Here is a 22,694-nt window from a genome sequence, read left to right on the forward strand (position 1 = left end):
ATTAATATAATTTTTTTCCTAGGTGTTTATCAGAACTTTTCAGCCGCCTCCTCGTATTTCGTGGCATCTGCGTATGTTGTTTACCTCAATATCTAGAGCTTATAAGAGAGCTTATGATCACAAACCAAAGGGATGTATGAAAGTCTGATGGCTGTTGTACGGAGATTCCTCCACCGTAGGCAAAAAACAGCTGGACATGTGGGATTTTCTAGAAGGGATTTTATTTTCATGGCATATAACAGAGACAGCTGTTCTCATCGAAGAAACAAAGGTGGTTAAGTGTTCTTGACATACAGACTAGGGATCAGTGAAGTTGCAGTTCTTATGGCTTGATGGTGAATGGGGTCTGACCATAGCAGAGTACTTTTCCTGGCAGAGGCAAAGACTTGCAACCCATAATCAAGCTTTGATCTAATTGGTGAATAATACACTCAAATACCATCTATCAGCTCCCCAAGAGATCAAGAGGTGGAAGATAGGATTCAATGGATGCTTTATGACACTTATTTGCAACTGGTATATGTGAAGGAGGAAATTATGTTTCTTGTAAAATAGGAACCCTAATCTTAATTAGGAACCTTAATCCCAGTTGCACCAGAAATTAAGGTTTGTCCTAGTTTGAGTACTGAGTCAGGATGAATGAAGACCATGTCTAAAGCAAAAATACAAGTCTTAACTGGGAAAATCTGAACCTAATCACGAGCATCAATTTCTCTGCAGCTGTCTTTTTATTACCTGTGAGAATGATCTCCCTCACAATTTGCTCTTAGCCTTTGTTCTGGTGATCTTTACTGCCATAATGGGCACAAACAGCAGAGCTATGACAGGCGGTTTGAGAATGACCAGACTTCTGATATTCAAAGCGGTATACAGAGAATTTGGGATGTATTACCTAACTAGGAAGTTTCAATAACCTACTTTCACAGATGTTGGCAGTCTCAGTGTATTGAAATGAATTATGATATTCCTCAGTAACATTGCTATCTCTAATGTTTTTTGCTCCTTGACTTTGTTTTTAGTTGATGTTGCAGTAGTTTCTGGACATCTCTGAAAGAAAAATTATTCATACTCAAAGGAAGTGAGTTCATTTCAGCATCAAAGCTTCCCACCTATTATGGAGTGATACATGAAAACACCCACTTTCTTGCAAGCAGTGACTGCACTTGGCAGTGGCAAGCCTTGAGTCCTGTCCCTGGACTAGACTATAATGGGAAGGAGGCTTACTGCAACATCGTAAACTCTTGGAGGCAAGCTCACTAGCTGATTGATCCTGGCTGGGTCATCCAGGAGCACTTATCTTGCTGAAATAGGAATCAAAGTAGTGCAAGACCACAAGGATTCCTCTTTCTGAATGTCCATGGATTATACTGCACATCAAACACAGCAGCAAGGTGCTAGATTCCAATGATGATTATCTGGAAGATGGGATAGTAAAAAAGACTGAGGAAATGTTAGAGTGGAGAATATAGGAAGCAGAGCAAAAAAATTTAAGGGATGAAAAATGGCCAGTATAATCACTGGGAAGTCCTCTTTACCAATAAACAGGTGCTTCTCAGGAGGGGGGGGGTATAAAGATCTGTTCACCATCACAGATAAGGTGCAACTAGAGAAAAAGCTGACCATCCATAAAAAGAAGATATAAAAAAAGAAGAAACCATAAAAAATTATTTGTCTTCTGAGTTTTGAATAAACTAGCAACATACTTATTAATAAACCTTTGTGCCAAACTCATGCCATTTATATAGGTATCTGATGTTGCAGTAGTTTCTGCAATATCAGATACCTATATAACAACCACATATATCTAGTTTCTTAAATATTTCCATGATATTTGTCCAAAGATGGTTGACATGTACCAGATGATTTCACTGCTCAATAGCAGGGAGGAGAGATAATATTAATGACTGTTTATAACTTATGATGGATTTCTTTATGGATCACTTTAGAAAGAACAGAAGTAAGCTACTGTCCAGATAAATCTTAACCAATAGTTACTGTACAATTAATAGGTCTAACAGTTGGTTAAGATTTGTCATCCCTTGCAGAAACAGGCTAAATTTCAAGATGCCATATATAGGAGAGTATAAAAATGCAGCACAAAACAGGATTTAAATCTGAGAGACAAAATTTTAGAAAAATAAAGAACTACAATCAGGACTAGGAGACTTATAGTATCTGGTTTGAATGCAAGAATCTTCTGATTTTTTAATGCTGGAGAAAAATACAAAGCCTTATTATAACCAAATCTAAACTACTGTGCAAAAAAAATGTTGGTCTCCTGGTAGCGAACACTGAAAAGTTTAAGAGGCAGGCAACATATATTAGGAAACCATGAAATGTCGACTACTAAGAACAATTAAGAGATAAGGTTTTGTAAATAGGCAAAGCTTGATAAATAAGGATTTGACAGAGTAAAATTAGTAAGTTAGTAATGAGATTTAGTTAGTAATTTTAAGTAATTTTAGTAGTTAGAATAAGTTCATAATGAGATTTTATAAAGAGACATACAGGGAGAGAGTCCATACATGGCAGGAGGGAAGAGAATAAGTATCATCCCTGGAAGTTCAATAAGAATGTGATCAGCAAGCAATTAATTTTTTTCATGGCAAGTGAGTTTAAAGAGGCATGATATGCATTATGCAAGCATTAGAGATGCCTTCTTATGAGGACATCTCTAACTCTTGTTCTCATAAAGTTCTAGAATTCCTACGAAGAGTCACTACAACTTTATGAAGGATCCCAAAGAATACAAGATTAAAGATCTGTTTCAAATAGCAAGAATTATTCATTTCATTATCTATGGAATGAACCATATGAGAACAGGTTGAAGATTTGTGGGTTGCAGAAACTAGTTGATAGGCGGAAAAGGGGGAGATATGATTGAGACATTCAAATTGCTAAAGGGATTCTAAAGGATTAATTCAGAGGATATTTTTGAGATCAGGAGTGGTGGTGGGAGAACTAGAGAGCACCTGTGGAAGCTGGGCAGAGTGTGGTTAGAAGGGGTGTTAGAGCTGGGTTCTTTACTTTTAGAGTGGTAAATGAGTGGAATAAGCTGCCAGAGTCTGTTGTGGGTGCTATGACGGTGAGCGAGTTCAAGGCAAGGTATGATAGATACTGTGAGAATGTCGTATAGTTATGTGGACATGATGTTTAGGGCCTCCCTCGATGAGTCTAAGGACTCCCTGGAGTCGCCCGAAATAATAATAATAATAATAATAATAATAATAATTATGGAACAGAGTTTACTAAGAAAATACAATGGATTTATATGAAAGTAATTAGTTTTACAAAGGATAACATACTGTCATCATATGAATAATTGTGATTATACATAGCCTCTCCTTCAACTGGAAGATCTTCTGACAATGAAGGTAGATTTTCTCCAAGCATCTGTATATCACTTCTTTGCACTCTTCTTTTCTCAGACACTGAAATGACGATGACAAACATTATTACTGAAATATAAAAATTCATAATAACATTGTTGTCACTTTTTCTAGAGGATAACAACATTACTACTGATGTTTAGTACATTCACAACTTTTTTGATATATAATAAACATTTCATCGATTTTGTTATCTTTCAATTTTTTTTTTTTTTTTGTTTATTAAATAATTTATTCTGGATTTAGTTGATGAGCACTAACTTGTAGTAAAAAATAATAACTTAATGAAGAATTTTTACTAATCAATAACAAAAACAGATACTATCGAATGTCTATATTAGATGTGTGTGAACAATACTAAGAAAATACAAAGGATTTATATGAACGTAATTAGTGTTACAAAGGATAACATTTATTAGTAATTAGTATCACAAAGGATAACTTGTATAATACTTTATGCAAGACAATCTTAACCAATCTTGTTACCATATTAATGCAATACAAAGCATGAAATCTGAAATGCTTAAGAGTAGCCAGATTTCAAGTTTTAGATAATATAAATGGAGGTTAACAGAATGAAATACATGGTTAGGTGTTGCTACAGACCTGGCAGCTAAATTGCAGGGGACAAAGAAATGCATCGCCAATTTATCCTTATGGATACCCACATTATGGATGACTTTAATTTTCCAAACATTGATCGGGTAGAAGAAAAATTTCATGATTACAATAAAGAGGAATTTATTGAGTTGTTGTGAGACAACTTTCTCAAGCAACATGTGAAAGAAGGAACTCGAAGTCAAAGAGCGTTGGACTTGCTCATAGCATCAGAAGCGGATCTCTGTCAAGAATACAGCTATTTTACTACCAGTTGGTGACAGTGATTAAGCTGTGCTTTCTTGGGAAGTATCTAATTGTACTGATGCTCCGATTAGAATAGGTTACATGCTGAACTACAAAGCTGGAAATTACGATCAACTTAGGAGAATACTATATTTGGTCACATGGCATCAGTTACTCAATGGGAAAAATGTCATCAATGCATAGGATTCTTTGAAAAAGTGATTAAATGAGGCAGAATCTGAATATATCCCTAGTGTTCAAAGAATAAATATGTTGGGATTGAAATGGACATGCAACCTTATTAAGCAAGAGATCCACAAGAAGAAAATGATGTGGAAAGAATGTCATGAGAATAAGAGCTAAGAGTGAGGGGAGTTATGAAATATATAAAGCTCAGGCCAGAAAAGTAACGATATTTTTCAGAGTATGAAAAGAAATTGGCCAAGCAAGCTAAAGCCAATTCAAAAGAATTTTAACGTTATGCTGCTAGCAAAAGAAAGAATGAATGTTAAAGAATAACTTTATTGAATGCAGACGGTACTCAAGTATCGGAAGCTATAAGATTGTTCAATTAATGAGTGCTCACTTTGCTAAGATATATCAACCAGATGTATGTAACATGGTGCACAGCACTACTGCTACATTGGATGAAGAGTTAGAAGTTCATGAAAATGATGTTGAAGAGCTGTTGCATAACTTGGATAAGAATTTGTCTGTAGGGACAGATTGAATGTTAGCCCGTTTGCTAAACGAATGTTCAACAGAATTGGCTAGGCTTTTCACATGTTTGTATAACTTGAGTCTCAGCTCAGGAATGGATGGAATGTATGATAGTTTTATTGTACATGGGTAGTGTAGAAACTGATGTATCTAACTACTGACCTATCAGTATCTGCAGTATAGTAGTGAAGATTTTAGAAAAGCTAGTAAGAACACTTGTACAGAATTTGTTTGGATGATTTATAGCCTCCTTTGATGAGTCCTTGACTCCCTGGAGGTCTCAGATGATGATGATTATAATGATAATTAATTATTATTTTGGGAGGGGGACCAAGGGGGATCAGTATCAGTAACAGTATACAGAAATATGATATCCTTAAAACATCCAAAATCTCAAGAAATGGAAAATCACCTGGAGAAGATAAGCTAGGTTCAGAACTATATAAATATGCAGGAACAAGGTTCAAAGAAAGGACTCTTATTATTTTTAAATAAAATCTATTCAACTGGTAACCTCCAATAGAATGGAAAAAAACAATTGCGATTCGTATCATTAAAAAAAAGGTAGTAGAGATGACCCTAAAAACTATAGAGGTATAAGTATACTAAATTCCTTACAAAATATATAACAAAATTCTAAATAACAAATTAATAAAATATTCTGAAAACTTTATTTTAGAAGTACAGCATGGATTTAGAAATGGACGATCATGTATTAGACCCAGCCTTTTGCCTAAAATTAATAATAGAGAAAAGAAGAGAATAAAACTTAGAAACACATATTGCATTTATTCACTTTGAAAAAGCATTCGACAAAGTTAAAAGAAGCATTTTATTTAACATATTAAAAGAAAGACAAATACCAAATAATATCCTAAAAGCTATCATAAGTATATATGAAAATAATCAAATACAAATAAGATTAAATCATGAGCTATCATATATGAGAAAGATAAACCAAGGAGACTGACAAGGATGTCCCCCTTTTTAATATTTATCTAAATGAAATAATAATAAAATGGAATAAAAATTTAGATCAAGATATTAAACTTTCTTCCATTATGAACTTAAACACTCTCCTTGTTTGCCGATGACCAAATAATAATTAAAAATTCTGAAGATAACTTACAGAAAGCTATTTTAAATCTAAATGAGATAGCCATAAGATTATCGAATGATAATATCAACAGAAAAATCAAAAACTATGGCCTTTAAAGGGCAAGATCCAGTAAGAACTAAAATAGAAATAGATAACAAGATTTTAGAACAGGTGAATTCATTTAACTATCTAGGTTGTATGATTATATATGAAAATGAAAAAGATATAAACCTAAAAATTGCAAAATATTTAAAAACAACAGGTGTAATTAACTCTATATTTAAACTAAACCTAGTTCAAAAACAAACCAGACTAAACTTATACAATACATTAGCCCTACCAGTCTTATTGTATGGAAGTGAAATCTGGACAATAAAACAAAAAGACAAACAAAGATTAATAACAGCTGAAATGAAGTTTATGAGAAAAACTGCAAAGTATACTCTATTTATTCACAAAAGAAACGAAGAAATTATGAAAGAATTAAACCAGGAATCAGTAATAGAAAAAATTAAAAAATATAAACATAAATAGATGGAATGGATAAATGGATATGTTCAAAGAATGAAAACAGAATGATTATCAAAACAAGCCTTAAACTACAAGCCATTAGGAAAAATAAAACCAGGACATCCTCTTAAACGATTCAATAATGAATTTTAAGGACAGAACAGGCTACTCTAGGCCTAAATCTTTGATAGGCATGATGATGAATCTCAGCTCAGGAATGATACCACAGGAATGGATGGAATGGATGATAGTTTCATTGTACACGGGTTGTGCAGAAACTGATGTATCCGACTTATCAGTATCTGTGATACAGTAGTGAAGATTTTAGAAAAGCCAGTAAGAATGCTTGTACAGAAATGGTTTGGGTTTGAGTGATTTACCTCCCTTGATGAGTCCTTGACTCCCCTGGAGGTGTAAGATGATGATGATGATAATAATAATAATAATACAATAGAACAATATATTTTTTTAATTAATTATTATTTTGAGAGGGGGAAGGCAAGGGATAACACTATACAGAAATATGATATCCTTAAAACATCCAAAATCTCTTGAACTCCTTCCATATAATAATTCCATTGTTGGCATCATAGAAAGCCTTGATATTCCCAGCAAAAAATGCAAATGATGTTGGAATCATCACATTTAAGTTTCTTTTTTGGTAAAAAGAAACTTAAATATTCCAAAATGCTTGTAACATGGTGCTTGTCCAGCATTTTTGAAAATGTTTTCAATGTGATTACATAAATTTTTAGCCACCAATAAGAACATTTCATATATTACAGGAACAAAAACAAGGGTAAGTCAGTTGTCAGGGTATCTTCTTCTTCTTTTCAGCTATTTTCTGTCCACTGCTGGACGAAGGCCTCCTCCAGTTCTTTCCACCTTTCTCTGTTCTTGGCAATCATTGACCAAGTTTCCCCAACAAAATTTGTCAATCCATCATTCTACCTTCTTTTAGGACGTCTTCAGCCTTGTTTACCTTCTTTTGGAATCCAGTTCGTTAGTATGGTGGTCCATCACTCATCTTCTCTTCTGGATAGATGTCCAGCCCATTTCCATTTTAGTCCCTTATGGTGAAGAATGATATCAGTGATGTGAGTCTGGCTTCTTATCCAGGTGTTTCGCTTCTTATCCAGGTGTTTCGCTTCTTATCTTTAATGTGATGCCAGCATTAGCCTCTCCATTTTTCTTTGAGTTGTTGTTAGTTTATTTGCCAGTGCTTTTGTTAGCAACTAAGTTTCACAACCATATGTGATGACTGGAAGTATACACTGGTTAAATGTCTTCCTTTTTAAACAGAGCAGAGTGGGACATAATTGTTTTGAAAAATGCTTTTCTATTTTCTGAATGCACTCCAGGCAAGTTGAACTCTCCTATTTATTTCTTTTGGAGTACATAGTTTATATCAATGAGATGACCTAAGCATGTATACGAAGAGACTCTTTCCAAGAAATTGTTTTCTATCATTATGTTTTTCGGTGTTACAAAATGATTAAACTTTAATAAGTTTAGTCTAATCCTTTATCCAAGTGTGAGCAAACAAAGTTTGCACCTGAAAGTATCTTCAGGACTGAGGTAAGGTAGTGCAACAGCAGGCAACTCGTTGCAAAGGTGGAGAAAGCTCTCATCACTTCCATCTCAGTATCTCCCATAATGCAAAGCACATCTCCTTGCGGATATGTGTAATGCTATGCATTAAGGCAAGGGTCACTACCCATACCGATTTCGACCTTTATTACGGTCTCATCAGTGGGAGCCAGGCCCAGTAGTGGAGATACAAAGGCAGAAGCAAAGAGAGGTCATTAACCTATAGGAGTTGCCAAAGGGTGTGCAACCTTATTATTAAATTATTCCGGATTCAGAGAAAGATGTTGAGAGTTTATTTTTCACTTGGTTAGACATTAATAAGTTTAGTTTAATCCTTTATCCAAGTGTGAGCAAACAAAGTTTGCACCTGAAAGTATCTTCAGGACTGGGGTAAGGTAGTGCAACACCAGGTTAGGATGGGTTAGGATGACCTCTCATTGCTTCTGCCTTTGTATCTCCACTACTGGGCCTGGCTCCCACTGACGAGACCTCAATAAAGGTCGAAACCGGTATGGGTAGTGGCCCTTGCCTTAATGCATAGCATTACACATATCCGCAAGGAGATGTGCTTTGCATTATGGGAGATAGTGAGATGGGAGTGATGAGATCTTTCTCCACCTTTGCAACGAGTTGCCTGGTGGTGCACTACCTTACCCCAGTCCTGAAGATACTTTCAGGCGCAAACTTTGTTTGCTCACACTTGGATAAAGGATTAAACTAAACTTATTAATGTCTAACCAAGTGAAAAATAAACTCTCAACATCTTTCTCTGAATCCGGAATAATTTAATAATAAGGTTGCACACCCTTTGGCAACTCCTATAGGTTAGGATGACCTCTCATTGCTTCTGCCTTTGTATCTCCACTACTGGGCCTGGCTTCCACTGATGAGACCTCAATAAAGGTCGAAACCGGTATGGGTAGTGGTCCTTGCCTTAATGCATAGCATTACACATATCTGCAAGAAGATGTGCTTTACATTATGGGAGATACTGAGATGGGAGTGATGAGACTTTCTCCACCTTTGCAACGAGTTGCCTGGTGTTGCACTACCTTTTCCCAGTCCTGAAGATACTTTCAGGCGCAAACTTTGTTTGCTCACACTTGGATAAAGGATTAAACTAAACTTATTAATGTCTAACCAAGTGAAAAATAAACTCTTGATTAAACTTTAGTTTTTTCTCTGTTTATTTTTGACCAACTTTTCTGCTTTCATGATATAGGTCTCTTCTGGAGTGTTTACAAAAATTATGATATCATTTGCATATCTTAAGTGTGTTAAGTTTCTATTATTAATTTTTATACCAAGGTTTGTCACTTTTCCACATGACCAAATCTGTGTGCAGTAGTCAAGAAGTCAATGTATCATAGCTTGATAAAGAAAATTAATAACCTCCCTATCTCTTCTTTTCAATATGTTTCTTCAACATCCATGTAATCTTTCAATTTTTTACCAACTTCTGTATTAGGCCTTCTTGAACCCTAAACATTATTAACCTTATCAATTTCCTGCAATCCAGCACTATCAATATAATATGAAGCATGTAATCTTTACATTCCAAAAAGTATTCTTCATGAACAGTGTCAACTTATGGAAATCATCCTGAAGGATGTTTTCATCACCTTTATCAACCATTGTCCTCTACAGTTTTCTATTTTCAGGAAAACGGAACCCAGATCTGTAACATTTTTCTGTTTTGTGACTTTTCTCCCTTTATGGTACTTATGCCTACATTACTGTGTTATTATTCAGCAATTGTTTACACTTTTGAATGCGTATATAAAATCAACAGTTATGTGATAAAAAGGGACGGGGAGGTTTGGAGCTTCCTATAATATGTTATCTTGTAATGATTGACAAGCAAACATTATTGGCATAGTGTAGCGGAATTTTGACAAACTTGTAGTGATATTTTGTCTTTTTCTGATTGGCAACACAATCAGCAACAATCAGTAACCAACAATAGAACAGCAGGTGAGCAGCTGTTTATCAGAGTTGTGAGAAGCACAAAGAAAATCATCTAATATTTTTTGTGTTTATGTAGGCCTACTATTTCAACTTCTCCATTTAAAGAAGGTACATTGGTACCGTCTTTAAATGGAAAAATAGCTCAGACAACAGTGATAATACAAAACGAATTTGTAATGACAGTTTGTGTTTGTAGTTTCTGAAGAGAAAGAAGTCTGTAATGAATCCACAGAAACACAGGATTCCCATCAGTTGAATGCAATAATATTAATACCTTGAACGAAAGGAAAGATTTGCTGACTTGCTGGACGCTCGACCAGTGGATAGCATTCAAAGGTGAATACAACTGGTTATTTTGTAAGGACGGGGATTTGGGGTGTATAACATGTGTAGAGGTACAGACCCTGTAAGTTCTTCACATCAGGGTATTCACTTAGCACCAGAGAGGATAAATGAATTAATACGTATTAAAGGGGGAGATCTAAACAATGCCAATAAAAGTAACTGAGAAAGAAAATTTATGACAATAGGGATACCAAATCTCACAAAAGTGCAAAAGCAATTATTAGAAATAAAAGTGAGAATTCATTGCAACACATTGTAGAAGAACAGAACTCTTTAGCTCAGAAAATCAAGTGCTGTGTGTGTTTCACACTGCATGTCATATAACCTAATGTTATCTTAAATTGAATTATCTTTTAATATGTTAGAAATATTATATTAATTTGTAATTTTGCATTTGTATCTCTAAACCATTGTTATCAGCAAACAACCAATTATTCTCCCCGCCTCTCACCCGCACACACACCCTTTACATTCCCTACATCATTAATATAAAAAGTGAACAGCAGTGGTCCCAATACAAAGTCTTCAAGACCTCACCAGTCACCTCATTTTCCTAGATTCCCTCCATCATATATTACTCTCTGGTGTCTGCCTGTCTGTCAGCCATGTCCTATCCATGCTGCCAACTTCATATCCATTCCCATTTGATCCAACTTGTGCAACAGTTTTCCATGTGGTATTCTGTCAAATGCCTTTGCAATGTCCAGCAATATCATGATGTAGCTGTTTCCATTATTAATTCTGCTGTCACTCTATTATTACATGTGAGAAAATCACCAAGGCAAGATCTTATTGCTTACAAAGCTATGATTCCAACTGTAGAGAACTGTGTGTGTTCTTGTTCATCCATTCCTAAATTCTATCTTTATCCAACTTTTCCAATACCTCAACCACCAACTCATAAGACACTGATTGATTTGTAATTTGGTTTGTAATTTGCTAATGATGATGTCTTGGAGCGACCGTTATATAAAAAAACTATAATATAGAAACTCTTTCCACTCCCTTGGAACCTTGCAGAGCAGAGACTGAGATTGAACAACTTCATCAATGCCACTGCCAATTCTCTTACATATTTGTGTAGCACATGGGACAACATGCCACCCACTTCCACTAATGTATTCACACTGATCTTTTATCAATATGCTAAGCATCTCCTATTCATCTACCTCAATTCTATCATCAATATCTGTTGCATCATCTCCAAAACCCTACCTGGATACTTTTTTCAAAGTGATCACTCAGCAACTCAAGTATTTCTGTTGCTTCAGTCACCTTCTTACCATCAGTACTGATTAAAGTCATCCTTCCATACCCACTCTTATTGTTACTTGCTACATAATAAAAGCACTCTTATGGATTTACTTTGACTTAATTTTCTCTCATAATCTGATCTGGCCTTTCTTACCATACTAGTAACTCTTCATGCGTGCACTCTGTGCTGCTCAAGAGCATGATCATCACATTTTCTACATATTCACTCCACAATGGATTTTTTTTTTTTTTTTTGCAGCTTCTACTTTATATCACTATTCACCCACTTAACCCCCCCACACACCTGGGTTATCCTCTTGATGCTGAATATGTAATCTGATACTGCTTCTCTCAAAAAATCCATAACCATTTCCCATGCAATACTGTCATTCTTTCATTGTATCATCTTAAGCCATGGTACTCTTCCAAGCTGTCTCCTAAGTCCATTACATTACCAGCTTTGTTATTTAACATAAGCCCTTTTTTGACTGAAAAGTCCATATGCTGAGCATATGGACTTTTGATTGGTGAAAGTAATTATGCAGTGTTGATCTGAGATCAACACTGCATAATTACTTTCACCAATCAGAAGCAGAGTTACTACCATATTGAACATCTATACATGGTTATTGATAGCTGTTCTATAAATTACAGAATACCAAGAAATTATATTCTTGGTTTCATCGTTTATCGAAGTAAGCAAAGAAAATTTGTGCATGAAGTAACTTATGACTAGGTCGCTTGTATACAGAGGCTAATTACTTCACATCAACTGACTTAGTATCTCATAATGCAATGCACATATTCTTATAGACATGTATAATGCTATGCATTGTGGGAAGGGCACTGCCCAGACTGGCTTCGACCTTTATTATAGTTTCACCAGTGGGAACCAGACCCAGAAGTGCTACCAAGGTGAAATTCCAGATCCAACACATATAAACCTCTGGTCCCCTCCATCAAATACGGTTTCAAGCAACTGTATAAATGTTATTTCCATCTTGTCATGCGCCTTTTTTTCCCTCCTATCTATATCTCAGTAGCTGAGATCAAACATAATAATCATTTACAATACAATATAATACAATAGCAATTTCCTCCCTATTTGCCCTTACATTCTATCCCTGTGCTGTAACTATATAATTTTCTGTCAACCAGGCCTCATTGATATCAATAATTTTTGTCAAATTAAGATGAGATGAAAAAAAAAAAAAATTCTCCATTATTTCTGATACTTCTGGGTTTCATGTACATTAATTTCAATATCCTCTTGGGTAGAGTGTTACTGTTGCCTAATGTTATTACCAATCCATTCAGCTTTGAAAGTTATAAAACTGCATTCAGCACTGCATAATCATTTTTATACATACATTTACTTATTCCATTGCAGGCAGAATCTGCACTGGACCCCACCCCTCTGGTACTTATAGTTTCCCTGATTTTTGCACATTTAATGTCTCACTGAACAACAATCGCTCCAAAACATTCAGATGCAATCCATATATAAGTCCTTTTTCCATCATATTCACTCCATACATCTATACACGTTTACACCATTCCTCCTACACAAATTTCTCATAGAGTCATTAGCAATAATGGCCCTCTTAATTCAGCCTCGTCATGATGAGGAAGCAGAGACGTAATCATTACATTCTTAAGAGTTATTTTATTTCCTTCTATCAGCAAGTCTTTCATATCTTCTCTGATTGCAATTTCTCACCTTTCAAATCATCTGTGAATTATTTCACTTTTCCCCCTCTGCAAACTACACTGATGTTCAAAACCTAAGGATGAACACTATTTCTGAAGATTACAACTGCATATTCAGATGAGTCAGCTTGTGGCAATTTGTATAAGTGATGATTTCGAGTAGAAAGTGGGTGCAAATTCAAACTTTCAACTCATGCAAAGGAGTCACATAGTAGAACTCAATAGGATAAAAGGTAAAAGGCTGCACTAAGTGAATTGTGTTTGAAGGAATAAAGTTGAAAACTTGGATATCTTGTAATGTCTCAAAGACATTATCTAGATGATTTCACACAGGAAAAAATTATTGGAAAGCTTGAAGAAGGCTGCAGAATTATTTTTATTGCCAGAGAGCTTGTAATTTCACATAGTGTTGAATCCAGGCTCTGGGCAGAGTTTCAAACCAATGAAATGTGTTCCACACATTCGCTAAGAGGTTGCCCTCACTTAACCACGGTGCATGAAGAGAGATTTTTGGTTATAATAGCAAAATTTAATCGATGTACATATATTCAACATGGAAATGTTTTTTCTACATAGCTTTCTACAAGCACCGTGCATTAATCCTTAACCACAACCTTAGGAAATTTGTAACTTTTGCCAAAAACATATTGCAATTTAATTGCACAAAATTTATAATGCATTTATTTGTGTAATATAATTTACTAGTATGCTGGCAATAAAGTGATGTCCACATTTGGCTGTAGTCATGAAAATTTTTTCATATACAGGTAAAATGTAGTTCATGGACACCAGTATAACAGCTTCAATAAAATCCTTGATCTTCTCACCTTAGAAATAAAATTTTGAACCACACATACATACAAACAAACAAACAAAAAACCTTTTATCAGGGTTTCACATCACTAAGGCCAAGCACCACAAGCATATGAAAGGACTATACTACCTACCACTGATAGGTGATGGTTTGGAAAAATCCAAAACTCAGTTCTGAAAATACGTTTATTCTTATTTTATACCAATAAGTATAAAATAAGAATTTTATACTTATTAGTATAAAATTCTTATACTAATATAAGAATAGGAGTCCCCCCCCTCATGCCTATGCCCCAACCCCACCCCCGAGTTCCAGACTAGTAGGCCAGTTCTCCTTGAATTGCGATGACTCGAATTTTGAAGACTCGAAAGGGGGGTTAGACCCCTGGCGCCTATGCCACCCCCTCCCTTGAGTTCTGGACTGGTAGGCCAGTTATCCTTGAATTCTGATGACTCGAATTTTGAAGACTCAAAAGGGGATCCCCCCCCCCGAGTTGCAGACTGGTAGGCCAGTTCTCCTTGAATTCTGATGACTCGAATTTTGAAGACTCAACACTCAGGGTAGCCCCTGAGTTTCAAAACGTTTCAAATAACTTGACAAAAAATATGACACAAAAAACGTTACAAAAAAAGGCTTATCATTTTATATTATAGGGTAGATTATGCCATCACAAAACTCTATTAAACACAGAGTGGTGCCTCACCAATAAATGATGCAAATCATTCTTATCTCAAAACTTATCCAAACATCTATAAAAATTAATATTTGTTTAGAGTAGTAACATGGAAAATTTTCCAGAAATAATATCTATAATAACTTGTGTTTTGTAATCCAACCCCCCCCCCAACCATTGTCTCTCTCTCTCTACTCAATCCTCCAAACCACCATCATCGCACTCACATAAACACATTTACATAGTAATCACATAGCACTCTCACCAACACCACAAGTCTATGTCATGATCTCGCAGCAAGCATTCAATGACTGCATCAACTTCATGAAAAGAGTATACAAAAAAAACATCTTAAAATACATCTCTCAAAAATTACACATTAAATTCCTTAAAAATTGTCTAGACCATAACATCGCCCCAAAATTCACGATAATACATGACAAAACAATTCCAGGAAATAAAAGAATTTGTTAATTGTGCATCCAGAGAACTTATAAAACAGACCCTAAATGAGAGATTTCAAAAAGAGACATACGTTCACCAAACAAAAAACAGACAAATATTCAACTGTTTGAAAGAGAAATATTCAATTGTTTGCTAAGGTAGGGTAATAGTAATCAAACTGATGTAGAGAACTTTCAGGATGATTTAAATGGGCTGACAGTATGGGCAAAATATAATGGATGTCAATTTAATGTGGAAAAGTGGAAAGTTATGCATTTTGGGATACAAAGAATACAAGCTGTGTATTACAGTAAGGAAAGTACATCCCAGGAAATTGATGATGCCAGAGATTTGGAGGTAGTAGTAGATAGAAAGACTCAAGTGGGAGAAGCTGCAGAAGAAGAAGAAGTAGTAGTAGATAGAGAGCTGAAGTTAAGAGGGTATATTGCTAAAGTAGTCAGGGTAGCAATAGGATTACTTGGTTATTGAAGAACTCACTAACAAACAGATATAAGGAAGTTATCATTCCTTTTTATAAAGCCTTGATATGATCACATCTGGATTATTGTGCTCGGATCTGGTGTCCAGGGTTTCTTAGAGATGAGGAAGTGGCAGAGAGGATCTAGAGACAAGTGACTGAGATGGTGAGTGGTCTGTGAATGCCTCTATGAGGATGGATTGAGGGTTTGTGGATTGTAAAAGCTAGTTGATGGGGGGGGGAAATAATAGATAATTTAAGTTACTTAAAGGTTTTTATAGAATTGATGTTGGGGAAATGTTTCAGCACTTGGCTAGAGCAGACAAAATAAGAGGTTATCACTGGAAGTTGGGTAAGAGTATGGTTAGCAAGAGCATGAGCACTAGATATTCCACTTAGAGAGTGGTGAATGAATGGAATGGGTTGCCTAAGTCAGTTGTGAGTGCTTTGTCTGTCAATGGTTTCAAGGAGAGGCATGACAGATATTGCGTTTGATAGTTTCGGTCTTCACAATGAGTCTTAAGACTCCATGGAAGTGCCATTGCAATAAAAAAAATAATAATAATAGTTTCTGAGGTGATGAAACCAGATGACAGACCAGAAGTACATGAAATAGAGGCCAAAGATATGAAAATCTTGATATGTATATAGTGGCAGAATATCAGAATTTGAGTTATTATGAGAGCAGTTTACAAATGATGAGCTACAACATGTATGCTTTAAAAATTGTACAGGAAAACTTTGCTTAATGCGATTAATTAATCCATCAATTAATGTGCACTAAGCGAAGTCGCATTAAGCAAATAAAATAAACAATAGGAATAATTATAATTCATCAATCAGTTAGTGTAAATTAGGGAAAAAAAATTACATATAAGCTACTTAAATATAAAGAGCCGATAGGCTTCATTTTGGCGATATAAACATTATAGCAGAGTATATAAGTTCTTTTCGCTATACCCTTTGGTATTAATTTGGTCTAGCTACTCACTGATGAAGCCTCAAAAAAGGCTGAAACCGGTCTGGGTAGTGACCTCCTACCATAATGTAATAACAGTATATATTTCCCAGGAAATGTGTTTTTACATTATGGAAAATACCAAGAATAGCGATCAGAACTTTACCACCTTTGCTGCGAGTGGCCTGAGTTTGTACTACATACTTGAACTACACGCATTAGCTCATGCTAGTAGTCGCCGATACTTTTATAGCTTACTATACTGTATTCGGCATGAAACTCTCTGATTCCAATCTTTGAGTTTCTTATTCAGTTTTAAAACAATGTGGGATTTAATATCCCCTTAATTTAAATTACATATAAGCTATATTATAGGATAAAATCATCAAAGTTAATAAAAATCAATTCCTTAAATTTTTATTTAATGTCTAAACATTTGATTAAGCTACTTTTTTACAAAAAAATTAAGTAAAGATGTGTGAATCATGCTCGACTTTTTCATCTTGTCATGCAATTTGTGATAACTGGCGACTGCTTTAGCAAGAATTCGGTGGACTTCGAAGCTTCGTTCCATATCAGGATCAGCATCGAACAAAATTAAACAAAATTTCATTAATGTACTCAATGCGATTTGAAAACTAGCTCAAGTTCTTTTGCAGTTAGCTTCTTAGTTGTAACATTATTATCTTCTTGTTCACGCTCCTTATCATCTTCTTTATATGCATGCTGTTCTTCTAGTTGAAGGAGATCATACACAGTTAACTGTTCTGAATGGGAATTAAGCTAGTTTCTCACATCTTCATTATCCAGTTCATTAAATCCAAGTTATTTTCCAATTGTGCGGATTTCTTCAATAATCTTAGATCTTGGATTTTGCGCACAATAAACTAACATAGACTTGAGTTTAAAGTTACCTTCTGCATTGCCTCCTAATAAAAGTAAGACAATCTTTAGATATTTTGTATCCTGATTGAGATGCTTCTGTTTTAGCTAGGAAAGTTTTTGCTGGCATACGCTTCCAAAAGAGACCAGTTTCATCGATGTTGAATATTTGCCGAACGTCATGATCACCCTCCTGAATTATGCTTTGCAATTCTGGAAACTTGGCAGCAGAATCTTTATCAGCACTAACAGATTCGTCAGTCATTCTTATGTATGCAGTCCAGTTCGATTTTTAAAACTGTCAAATCAAAATAAACTCGCAGTAAAGCTTTCACATTCTTCTTGAAATTTGGTCTCTTTCAATTAGGTAAAAATATTGAGAGTTTTTGCCTGAATATTCCCTGTACTAAGAGGTATTCTTTTTTGGTTATAATCCTAAATCCAGAGTGACAGAATACACTCCATATTGATCATTAAATGGCTTCTATTTCAAGTGATCTGCTAGCTTAAAGAAGCAGTAGCAACTTTTCCTTGTTCTTTGCCCTCATTTAATATAGACCAAACTGTAAACTCGCTGTATTCCAGGTCTCACACAATCACCATATTACTAGAGCCACTTTCACATATCTTAATGATTTCCAGCTTTTCCGCTCACTGATGATTAACGACAAAAAAATTTCACGTAATGTAAACTTTTGCATAACATAAAAAAAATTGTGTTAACTGATTAATCATTCACTTAAAGCAAGAAATAGTATCATTTCACTCAATCGCACTAACTGATTATTGTACATATCGAATTTGCGTTAAGCGAGGTTTTCCCGTACTAATATTCATAGCAATGAATGAGTTCATTTGGTCATACAAAGTTTTCCATACTGCTATGTTTTTAACGTGTAAGTTTGCTCATGATGTTTTGGCAGTATAAAATTGCAACATAACTGAAGTTGTAATACTGTATAAAACTATAACTAAATTGAGAATTTCAATTATACTGTGGCTCAGAATAACACATTATGCTGAGCCACAATTTATAACTTATGTATAAATTTACAAGTCAAGAACATAACAATATGGAAAACTTTGTAATACCCAATCCATTACACTAAATATATTTTTCACTGATAGAAGGTGAAAAATAAAATGAATAAGGGTGTAATAATGGTGAAAGAGTATAAAGGTTTAATACGGGTATAAGAATAATAATGCATATTACAGACTGGTAAATTTTACATATTATTGGCAAACAGTATATATTCAGAATTTTCAGCAGTGACACTGACTTCAAGTCCCTTCAGGAAGGGTTAGACTAGGAAGTCTTCAGGAAGAATTTTAGATAGATAGATGAGTGGGATCGTTAAATGTTAATAAAATCATAATGATGTACTATGGCATGCAGAACTGTTATGGTATGTACCATAATAGCAAAAATGCTCCAAGTGTTTAATGGGATTTGAGATCTAGGTAAGATAGTCAAGTGAGACGTGAAGACACGAGACAAGTAAGATAAGAAGATAGCTGTACCCGTGTAGAAAGTTTGAAAACATTATGCACAGACTGTAGTGAGCAAATCGGGTTATATGGTTTCCAGTGTGATAAAGAAGTTCTAGTTGAGAGATAAGTGAATCTTATATCTTCTCCTTATATCTCTTCCATAACCTCTTTATCACATGCAGCTCCTGATTAATATTGTTTGTCATCCACTTTACACCAAATTGTGTCCTCTTCTTCATTTGTGGAATACAACTTACTGTTGCTGCTAACAAATATTCCTTCACAATTTCCCAAGCACTAACGATATCCCTGCCTTCCAATTCCTCCCTCTATGAAACTTCAACAAGTTGATATCTATTATAATCACCTGCCTTATAATTCCACATATATTCCCGTCTCCTTGATACTCCTGCATGTCTATTCATCTTCCAAGTCAAAACCACATGGTCACTCTCTCCAACTGGTGGGAGAGATGTCATCTCAGTTATTATAAACTCTTCTGATGCTACGACCAAATCCAAAGCTCTTGAACCTCTTGTTTCCTTTATTACATGTTGCCTAAGACATTTGTCCCTCAAGAATTCTAGAAATTCCATTCCCTTATTGCTACATGCATCTTCCTCTCCCCATATACTGCTGTAGTTAAAATCTCGCATAACAATCATTCTTCTTGCACTTGGCAGACTCAACTGTCTAAATATCTCCTGGTCCCCCACCCTCTGTGCTCCTTGGTTTGTAGCAACACCCCACTAAATATCCCATCTTGCCTATCTCTACCTCACACCATATGCTTTCAAAATCATTAGTGTCACTGCCTTCCAAAGCCTCCACTCTTAGAGGACATAAGTCGTCACTTATCATAAGCAGTACTCTACCACCACCACGCTTTCCCTTTCTATCCTGCCGAAAAATGCTGTACCCTTCTACTTCTATTCTTGTTATTAAATCCTCTTCTGTCAACCACGTCTCTGTGATTCCAATAATCTTTGGCCAGGATGATGCTATCAGCGCCACCAATTCCTCTCCTTTATTCTGGATACTTCTGGCATTAGTATAAAGCATAAAAAAGCCACTATTTCTATACCCAGCATTATCCTCTCTACACTCCACTGGGCTCAGCGTTACTTGATGTCATCCCCTTCTCCCAAGTACCCTTTCCCACAAGAGTCCACCCCTGCTACCATCCATCCTGGGTATTCTAGTTTCCCTGCATTACACACTGACTCATTTGGAAAACAACACTCTCTCCAGATACCTACGTCCTTCCTCATTCAAATGCAAGCGGTCTCTCACATACAATTTCTCTCTATCCTCAAATGCCCTCCAAGCATCCACATATTCCAATCCTCTCTTCTGACACATTCTAGCTATTATGTTATTCAGTATTACTGCTCTCCTGCTCAGCTCATCACTATCATACCTAGGCAACATGCACACTATCTTTCCTCTCTGTGTCTTCTTTCATACTACCTCAAGCAAGAATCTCATCTCTTGCTGCCCAATTTACATTACCTCTCAAGTCATTTGTTCCTACCATCACAATCATCTCATCCACCCTTTCACCCCTCTTAATTGCCATAGCCACACTTTCTAATGTTCCTCCAGGCAAACACTGCTCACGTATCCTATCTTGCACACTACGGACTGTTGAGTCCCCATACATCACACTTCTCATCACCCTGTTCCTCGATTGCTCTGATGCAACCCTCATTCTCTCTCCTCTAACACTTTCTCTCTGTATTTCCCTACCTACCTGCCTTCCTGACATCACTTTATCCCTGGTTCCAGTGTTCCCTCGCATTCTTCTCATTCCCTCTATCCTACTGTTTCCATTCTCTCCTCTTCTATCATTCCCATATCTCTCTCTCATTCTCTCTCTTCCACTTATTCTATTCTCTCCACTTCTATCATTCCCTCTCTTCTACTGTTCCCATTCTTTCCTCTACTATCATTCCCATACCTCTCTCTCATTCCGTCTCTTCCACTTATCCTATTCTCTCCTCTTCTATCGTTCACATAACTCTCTCTCATTCCCTCTCATCTACTATTCCCATTCTCTCCTCTTCTATTTACATGATTAATAAGGAAGGGATTACACACAGAGTAGAATGCACAAAAGTGTGGTATAAAAGGAAGTGAAGAAAATATTTTTTTTCATGAAGACTAATAAGTGAGTAAGAGTGAAATGCGTTTCTGGAGTATGTTGCATATGCCAACGGCATGAAAAGTTTTAAGATTCAATATAAAAGATATGCTGGCAGTGAGTCTGAGCCCATGGACATGTAGAAATAACTGCAAATAATAATGCATTTGCAAGGTAGATAGATCAGGACAATAGTAGATTAGTATAATGTGGACTAGTGTATTGGCCTCCCACAAATAAGTCCTGGGATTCCACAGACATAATATATATAGTAAATAATAATGTGGGAAGAAATGGAAAATCACAGTGAGAGGTAATCAAAATGAAGACTAAAAATAACAGAAAACTGTACATGTGTCCCAATTTGATATTCATAAATTTATTACAGAATGTTGACATACCTCCCAGATTTCTTAACACTTCCTGAGTCGATATCTTTTCTTCTGGAAAACCAAGAAAGTTTGGAAAAGGTGGATAATCATTATCACCATCATCAAATAATTTCCCTTAAAAAATGGAGAATAATATAAAAATATATTTTACAAAGTTAAGTTAATTTCATAAATAAAAGTGTGTGTATACAAAAACAGAATTTTTTTTCAAACTTTAAAATAAGCAAAATTGTCATTAGAAGTTTGGTCAATTACTAGCTGATTTAGTCTTAAACTGACATTTACAATTCAGTTTCAAATGAATCAGACTCAGTTTTAAATTTAAACAAAATTATAAATCTTCAACACAATTGAACATACATAAAGACATATATTACAGTTTTGAGAAAAAGAAAAGATGATATGTAAATTATATGTTTCAGAGAGGGGAATCAAATATGATATCAGGAACTATAAGAGCACTGAAAATTTGCTTTGTGGATAGCAGAGAAGGAATGGTATAATTAAGATAAGTTGTTGAGAGGCATTTACTGGTTAGCTGCAGAAATTATTATTTTTCAAAGAATAGAACATTGGGAAGGAATTAGTTCACGGATTTCTCAGGAATTTGTGGAATGGAGGGAGGGAGGGAGAGAGAGAGAGAGAGAGAGAGAGAGAGAGAGAGAGAGAGTGAGTGACAGGTTTATGCTTTGCATGGAGAGTAGTGCTTGCATGGAATGCATACAGCACATGAACTTAACATGTGTTAGGATAGAAGTTCTACCTAGAGGAAACCTGCAATGAGTCTCTTGCACCATTTTCATTCTGTGAATAAAAACAGTGAAACAGGGAAAAAAAATGAAAAACACAATTATTGTAATTTCAAACTGTTTTGCTAAGAAAAATGAAATTGTTATGGGGAGGAGAAGAAACTTTCAAGCAGTCTTGAACCCAGAACTGTTTTAACAAAAAAATTAGTGCAACCAAAAGCATATGAACACGACAAAAT

General features: G+C 35.4%; 1 protein-coding gene across 1 annotated transcript in view; it reads right to left on the minus strand.

Moving 5' to 3' along the window:
• LOC150105439 (polycystin-1-like protein 1) overlaps positions 1-22,694 on the minus strand; it is a 724,085-nt gene that overhangs the window by 583,729 nt on the left and 117,662 nt on the right. Inside the window, exons 12-13 of the mRNA XM_090394152.1 lie at positions 21,716-21,820; positions 3,306-3,431 (exon numbers count right to left, since the gene is read on the minus strand). Of these exons, the coding sequence (XP_090250278.1) occupies positions 3,306-3,431; positions 21,716-21,820 (231 nt within the window). The remainder of the gene's footprint in view (positions 1-3,305; positions 3,432-21,715; positions 21,821-22,694) is intronic.

This window comes from Typopeltis vanoorti, chromosome 6 (genome assembly GCF_054136105.1).
Source record: "Typopeltis vanoorti isolate ZY-2024b chromosome 6, IOZ_Tvanoo_1.0, whole genome shotgun sequence".
Classification (NCBI taxonomy): domain Eukaryota; kingdom Metazoa; phylum Arthropoda; class Arachnida; order Uropygi; family Thelyphonidae; genus Typopeltis; species Typopeltis vanoorti.